General features: G+C 40.8%; 1 protein-coding gene across 1 annotated transcript; it reads right to left on the reverse strand.

The window, feature by feature from the left end:
* Window positions 1–4,169: 4,169 nt before the first annotated feature.
* Window positions 4,170–6,548, reverse strand: LOC108046867 (achaete-scute complex protein T8). The gene is given in 2 exon segments (XM_017126791.2): window positions 4,170–6,303; window positions 6,306–6,548. Coding segments are annotated over 2 exon segments (1,509 nt in total). The 5' UTR covers window positions 6,363–6,548; the 3' UTR covers window positions 4,170–4,851.
* Between the last annotated feature and the right edge of the window lie 2,034 nt (window positions 6,549–8,582).

Genomic DNA, 8,582 nt, shown 5'->3' on the forward strand with positions numbered 1-8,582 from the left:
ATGTGAAATAAATAATGGACGGGGGCTTAGGTAAACCACAGGCGATTTCTGAAAGTTTTAACCTGTTTTTTTTTCTGAACTGATGGCCAGCGTTATCCTCTTGACCTGGATTCCTAAATCGCTGGATTAACCGATTATGGTTTTTAGGTACAAAGCGCACACTTAAGTGCCTCATTGTGAATTGAAGTGCGACCACTCGAAGATATAGAAAAAACTGGAAACTACAGATGCTAAACAAAGCCACAAGAAGCTGCTTAAGTTTAAGTAGCTCGGCTTATGCTGCGGTTAATTTCGTAAGTCACAGCAAGTAGTATTTGTCTGGGGGAAATATCTATAGTTCAGAGAACTGGGTTGAGAAATCAGAGCTGAATGAAGCTGGGTAAATGAAATCCCTGAATGAAACTAGACCACAAAGGATCAGCGTGGATTGGTGGATTAGCCACTGAGGAACGTGGTCAAATCCGTTAAGCACTTAACTAAACCGAACTCAATGAATCTCGGAATGAATGGGTCAGAAATCTTCTTATTTTCCGTTCAATCAGTCAACTTATCTTGCAGAAATCTCTCGCGTCGACTTTATTCCTTATCTTGATATATATTTTGCATTTTTCTAGTACGAAATCCTTTTGAAATGTTTCCAGTGAAACAACACAAAGTTTATATACCATTTCCTATATAGAGAATATATATAGATAATCAAACTACGATCTTTTTGAGGTATGCCACTTTGAAATCGGATGTCTGTAAGAAAAGTTATGGGCTTAAAAGTGCAGTTTTGGGACACTTTTTTGCGAAGCCATTTTTCCAAAATTTGGAAAGGGGTAACGTCATTAAAAAAGGACGAAAAATCGACCCAAAAAAAAAAATTTAACTAAAAATACAGATTTTTAGGGAATCTAATTACGATCAATTGGAAGTATGCCACTTTAAAATTGGATGTCTGTAAGAAAAGTTATGAGAGTAGAAGTGCAGTTTTTGGACACTTTTCTGCAAACCCATTTTTCAAAAATGTGGAAAATTAAGAAAAATCGACTCAAAAATAAAAAAAATATTTTCGTATAAAAGAAAGATGCACAAGTCTAGATCGACTCGGCTGGTGATGGCGATATTTCTCAGTATATAATCAATATATACTATAACCTTTATAGGGTCGTAAAAGTTTTGACTGAAATTATAATAGCCTCTGCAATGGTGTAAAAAGAACCCCACTCTTCTTCTGAACTTGTGTCATCTGTCGCAACTGCAATCGATTTTACCCACCAACCAGCTCGTGTTCGATCGGGTCAGAGATCGGCACCTGGCTGTTCGGATAATGGTAATGCAATATGCCCAGAAATCGGAGGATAGGGGATTGGAGTCTCAGGGGTCGGGGATCGGGGGAGAAGCCAATCAAGTGAACGGTATACGCATGCGCACACGCTAAAATGAACCGAAAAACATACGGTACCCAGTAATAACTCATTATTGCACGCAGTGATTTATGAATATTCAATGGTGACATGTGGGGGCGTGACCCCGAAAAGGCATAATGACGGGGAAAATCAAAAGAGCTATGAAACCAAATCCCACGATCGAAGGACACGAGCGGCTTTATATCCCTTTGAGATTTCATCTGTCCTCTAAGCCTTTCGAATTCACAAAAAAAAAAAAAAACAGAAACCAAACTAACGGCAATGATTTCCGAATTCAAAACGGGAAAAATGCGAAATACGATCCAAAATCGAAGGTGTACGGTAAAGAGGCGTGTCACATTACCAATATTTAATAATTATAACGGTGCGTGAAAAAGATTTTCACTGCTAACGGTGAACGGGGCACCCACCACACTCACACACACAAACACACAGAAAAAGAAAAGGTAGGAAAATACCTTTGCACCTGGATCAGGAATTGGAAACTGCTCAAAAAAGGGGGTTGTAGGCGATCTCAGGAGCTCGGAATGCATGAAAACTCGGGATCAGACCAACACAGACAACTACACTTAGCGAAAAATTGGAAAATGTTGCGTTTCGTTTTATTAAAATAATATTTCTTAAGCCAAAAAAAATGTTAAAAGGCATTTAAAGTTAATCAACCTTAATAAAAAGGGAAAATATTTAATAAGTGTAGTCCCTAAATTAGGAGGAAAATTATTCTTATTTTTTGTCCTATCATTCGTGTTCCTTATTGATTTATTCATCGGTTAACTTTTAATGCATTTTTTCCTTCCCCAACTTTGTAATAGTTTTGTTCTGTGTATCAGAGTAATAATGAATTGGGTTCTTCGGTTTCTCCGGCTCAGCAGATGCACTTCTTAACGGCAGATCCTTTGGCACAGGCCATCTTTTCTTAATGGCCAAATGATTTTCAATTGATTTTCCTCATTGTTCGGGCCGTCTTGGATAATTTTGCATCATCTATATCCTTTGCATTGGCGCGTTTTTTCTGTTTATTCTCCCGTTTTTGTCCTGTTTGGGCAGATGTCCTGGGAGAATGGAACACGTAGGCACAGGACAATGAGGTCCTGCATACAATTAGCCTGGAGAGTGTAGCGCCAAGTCAGCGTGAGGGTGAGAAAATATCCTGTAAATAATGAGGAGAGCAGTCAAGATTTGCTACTTTAAATGCTAAAAGTATATGCCTAACATATATACTCCATATATGCATAGTTCCTAGGAGATTATAAATATTTTTAGGAAGGTGATTAAAGAATGAGCGAACAATATATATTTTCGTCTGTTGGTGAATACGTTTATGTATTTCCTTTTTTTTTTTACCAAATTATGCATTTCATAAGCTTTTCTTTTGTAATTGTGTTAACAATACATTCAACTTAAAAATTTTTTCGGCCAGGAGATCCTTCAATCATGTATGCAAATCCCAAAATATAACTCAAACGCTTTTAATAGATCGCTAATCGATCAAAGATTTCATCTAAACATCGACAATTTTGAGATCAGGACATTTAAGACCCTGTTTTTTTAGCGTTTGCGGTTGCCCTGTTAAATCCCTTATTAATATGCAGTCCTTTCCTCCCTTTTTTCCCAAGCTCCCTGGTATTTTTCCACCTCCTGCATCCTTTTTTTAGTTCATTTTTAATTACTTATGTCATTAGAATCGGGCACATGTTTAAACAGACCGTTACAAACGAATCCTGAACACTTGCAGCATAATTCCCAGTTCCCGTTTTTTATTCCCACGTTGCAGGGTTACGGCATTCGAAATTCGAATATCTTTCGTTTGCCACTGTCATTTATCAGGACATGCGGACATGAGGCTCATTTGAATATCGGGGCACTGAAGCGCGGAGCACTGCAGGATCTGCTACCCTCTATGCTACACTTAAAAAAAGTTTATAAATATTAGCCTTTAAGATGGCCCAACTGCGGTACTATTCACATTAAAGAAAGGTGTCGATCTTTTCTTAAAATGAACACAGAAAATGTTATTCTATAAGAAAGAAACTTATACAATGCTGAAAAATGTTTATTTTCCCCACAAAATTTTTTTTTTCATTTTCTTTTAAATTTTTTTTTATACTAAATTTTACTTGTTACGTAAGTAAGTTTAGTACACCTTATATTTAAAAATTTTCCCGTTTTCTATATATGTACGTAAAAACATATTTTGATAACGGCTTCATTTGTCAGCACAACTTTTTAGTTGTTTTCTTAAAAAATCGTGTTATGTGTTATAGACAAAAACGCAAATTAATTGAATTTTTTAATGCTAAAGAAAATAATTTCTTGAGTGCACATGCAAATATATTCCCTGTATCCTTGTTTTGCTCTCTATCTATCCGTCAGGCGGCGAGTCCTTTTGCATGCTTGGACGCTTATGAAAATGGAAATGAACATGATATTCCGATTCCATTCCACGTTTTTTTTGATCCAATGAATGTGCATGTTTGCCAGCTATTAAAAATTATTTTTGAAACCCTATATGGTAGGCAAAGCCGTTAGATATCGGATCAGGGCTATGGGAACTCATTTCGATCTCATGGGGATTAATTTTTCTTCATTTTTGTTATTACAAATCTTCTCAAAGCTGTAGATTATTTTAATATTTGTATAATCAAATATAATTCCATATATCTTACCCAGTTCCTTCCTATTGACAAGACCCAAAATAACAACGATTAATTTGATTTTCACAAATTTTCATATATATTTGCTTTATATTCTCGCTTATCAACTCAACATTCGTACAATTAAATCTATGAAAAAAATGGGGTTCTTAAGTAAGCACATTGAAAAAAAATACATTAAAGTGGGTAAAATATTATAAACTAGGACTGGCTCAACATTTAGCTCTTTATCAGGTTAACTATTTGGTGGTTGGGTCTTTAGGGGCTTTCGATTTGGTTTTTATCACTAGATGACTTTCATATTCGCTTTTGTTCTTAGATTCCTTTTTGTTTTTTTATAGTTGCTATTTACACAATGACTCAGTCAAGGCTTGATTTAAAAAAAACTGTGGATATACACTTGGGGTGTCACAGAAATCTTTAGAGTTTTGAAATCACTTAAAAGGTGTCTAAAAGTAGGCTAAATACTATTTTGAAACCTTAAGTTTGGTGGGTGTTTTTCAATTAATTATATGACTTTTTTAGATCATATTTTAGATTAACAGGTTTCGATACAATTTTTGATATAAAAGGTGCCACAGAAATTGAAAATAGCTTTTTACACTATTTGTACAGTTGTTTCAATAACTCTAGAGATTTCGATTAGAACTTTGGACTTAAGTGGTGCCACGAAACTTTCCAGACTCTTGAATCACTTTGAAAGATGTCTAAAAGTAGTCTATAAATGATCAAAATATAAGACACCTTTTTTGAGGTCCTTCAAAAGCTCTAGTTTGGTGAGTGGACTACATGGACAGATTGGTGGATGCACCATCGGACTTGGGCGTATGTGCCTCCCACCAATCAATGGCATCGATCATGCTCTCGTCGGAGAGGCAGCCACCAGCGGTGTTGTTGTTGGGCTGCTCCTGCTGCAGGATATCGCTGAACTCCTTCTTGAAACCGGGCAGTCCTACATTGTCGTAGAAGCTCACGGGTTCCTGGTCGTAGAAAGCGGGCAAAATGGGTGAGGATCCGAGGATTTGGACCTGCTGTTGCTGCGGGGAGCTCAATGTGTTGCTGGTGTTGCTGTTGATGTTGCTGCTGTTGCTGCTGATGTTGTTGCTGTTAATGTTGATGTTGCTGTTGCTGCTGGTGGAGTATTCCTGTTTGATCAGTTGCTGTTGCAGCTGGGCGGCACACGCCTGCAAGAGCAACTCATTCGAGGCGACAGGTGAAACTGGCGATGAGCAGGGACTTCGTGCCCCCTTTTGTGGCACGGGCGAAGCGGCAGCTGCTTGTTCCTGCTGACTACTCAAATCGCCCAATAACTCAGCCGTTAGCAGTTGATAGGTATTCGTGCCCGGTATCCTGATGTACTGCATCCCATTTAGGGTAGTCAAACTGGGCAGAAGATCGGAGGGATTCTGATTCTGATTATGATTCTGATTCTGGCTGTGATCTTCGACTGACAAAGTGGGGGCCTGCTGCTGCTCCTCCATTTCGTAGTTGCTCAGGGAGTCATCGAAGTGCTCGTCCAGGCCGTCGAACTCGTCCTTGATGAACATGAAGCTGTCGTCGCCGGAGCCGGAACTATTGCCACCCCGACTGTTCAGCGGTGGGAAGTCGAAGCCGAGCAGCTTCTCCAGACTCCTGATGTACTCCACGGCCATGCGGAGGGTCTCCACCTTGGACAGCTTCTTGCTGGCCCCCCGTCCCGCCCCCTGCGCCTCGAAGGCCTCGGACACCTCCTCGGGTATCTTCTCGCGGAGCAGGGCGAATCCATTGTTGACCTGCTTGACGCGATTGCGTTCCCGGGCATTTCTGCGTGCCACCGCCTGTGGCAGGGGCAACCCCTTCCTTCCCGGCGTGCCCAAGGTTGGCTCGCCTAGGCTGGACTTACTGGCGTTCTGCGATATAACTGGTGGCTTTGGACTGGCCTTCTCCAGCGTCGACTTCTTGGCCACTTTGCTTTTCTTGGCCGGCACAGCTGAACCTTTACTTGGCTGCTGATTCTGCTGATTCTGCTGGTTCTGTTTGGACTCTCCGAGGGGTCTCTTCCTTTGACTGGGAATCGGTGTGGTGCTGGCCGAATTGGCCACCGCACTTTGAACCGCACCCAACATGCCAAAGTCACGGATCTTGCGGATGATCGTGTTCTGATTGGCGATGTGTTGCTGCAACGCATTGGCGCCACTCTCACTCAACACATTGTGGACGGTGATCTTGCCGAAGGGCTTCAGGGTGCCCTTGAGTCCTGCGGCGGGGGGTTCTCCTTGGTGTCCTTGGGCGGTGGGCTGAAACTCAAGGCAGCCATTTCGTGGGGGTTTGTGCTTTGGACTCTCGTAGGTGGATCGAAACTTGTGGGTGTCCTTTCAGCCCGAATGTTTAAAGGTGACTGGATGCAATGTGGTATGGTAGTCTGGTAGTCTGGTGGTCTGGTTTGGTTTTCGCTTTAGGACAGCTGCTGGCGTTCTGTGTCGCGTGCCCCGAAACTCCGAACTCGAACTAAAACGAAAAACTCAACGGAAGTGACTTCGTTGACTGACGAGGCATTTGAGGTCCTGCGTATCCCTTATGTAAAAGGCCTGACTTTTCATCCCCTACACTGGGGTGTCCTTCGCTCGATCGCTCGAACACACACACACACACAGGCATACCTCCAATATATATAGGTGTTTCATACAGAGTGCGGCTTTTGGGAAAACTAACATCTGATCAGGGGACTCGAGCCAAAAACTCCACCTGGCTTAAGGGTGGATTTCGCCCCGCTCTCTCTCACTTTTTGTTGTATTTATTATCGGGCACAAAAACAGCGTGTTTATATACCGCCCCTCTCGAGGCATATGCATATAATAATAACCATATATAGGTATAATCATAATGGCATATAGCCAGGGGAGCTTTGGCAGCCCTGGTCGCGAAGGTAAGTGTACCTGGGAGTCCAAAGGGGAAGTGGTTTCGGCAGTCAGCACCTTGGATTCCCACACACACAGTCCTCATAGATCAACTTGGTCCACCAAACCAAAAAAAAATATTAAATAATGAGAAACAGTAAGAGAATGCAGCTACGTGGACTAGATTTAATATTGAAAGTATATATTTTAGTGGGAAATCAACCAAGTATTGCTCACAAGCAATTCAGGACCTTTGAAAATGCCATAAGAAAACCAAATCGATTAGTCAGTTAGTTTAGAATATGTCATTTAAAAAAGATCAGTACTAAGAAAAGATCTGCCTTCTTTTCCAGCACCAAATCATTTAAGATGTTCAGGACCCACAGAACTAATTCCTAGTTAATAACGAAGATATGTCCAATCAATTGAAACTCAAATCGTAACTGCCATACATCATCGAATCAACGACTTGTCAGATTCACTTAACTTTCCACTTAATCGAAAGGCTGGCTCAAGTCTATCTTGTGTGGAATTTTCCAGAGGTCCTGTAAAACCAGAGGGAAAAGTAAAACCAATCAGGATCGGCATTGTGCAAAATCATTGCCAATTGTCGGGGCTAATTAAGGTAAATTAAAGAAGGCGAGAAAAGCAAGATCCAGGCGATTATTTTCGGCCATAAATCCTAATTAAAATTGACAAGATGCGAGAGCGCCGATCTTAAGATCCTTTGAGGGGTGAAAAAACTCCCATCCTTTCTCTAGCTACTTATTTATTTGGTTCGCTGTGACGAGCTGAAAAAATCTGTGGCAATTAGTCTGGTGGGAAAATAATTTTACCAGTAGTCTAGTTTTTTCTTTTCTAATTTTTTTTTTTTTTCGGTTGGAAGCTTAGGTCTGTCTGTAGAAACTAGTTTTCGGTGTGTGTGCTACAATAAACTTTTTTCGGTCGGGGCTCTCAGGTAGTTTCAAACAGACCTGAGTATATAGAGAAGTATATGTGTGTGGTACTTGCTGCACAATTTATAAACTTGAGTTCACTTGAAAGGTTCAAGGAAACGACTGTGTCGACTACCGGTTTTTGATCCAGGATCCCGACGATCCTCGATCCTCGGTCCTCGATCCTCCATCCTTCATCCTCGTTGCTTTGAGAACTCAAAGAAAAAGGAGTCAACGTCAACGGTTGTTGCGTACTGAGGAGTTTTATTCAAGTACTGAGGAGTCCTTGCTGCTCGGTGTCCTTTGTTGTCCTTCGAGGCTTTGACTCGGTTGCGTCCCACTTTGACGACGCGACACGACACGCCCCTCAAGAGGCCGCCCCCTGCCCCCTGCCCCCTGCCACGCCCCTCGCGCACTGCGAGAAAATAGAATAGACAAACAGGAAAGTAGATAAGAGAAAAATCAAGTTCCCGGAAGCTATCTCAGATAGTCAGTAAAGTGGAACCCAGACTTTCATTCTTTATCTTCAACAATTGAGCAAATTTTTAAGTACTATTTAAAGCCTTAAAAAGAGGTGTTTAAGATATGTTATTTTTGAACAAAAACAAGGACATACATATATTTAAAAGCCTTACAGGCTTAACAATGCAAGATATTTTTTTAAAATTGCATTCCAATTTAAAATCAGCATTATCACAGTTAATC

The sequence above is a fragment of the Drosophila rhopaloa genome, unplaced genomic scaffold (assembly GCF_018152115.1).
Source record: "Drosophila rhopaloa isolate 14029-0021.01 unplaced genomic scaffold, ASM1815211v1 contig_3, whole genome shotgun sequence".
Taxonomy (NCBI): domain Eukaryota; kingdom Metazoa; phylum Arthropoda; class Insecta; order Diptera; family Drosophilidae; genus Drosophila; species Drosophila rhopaloa.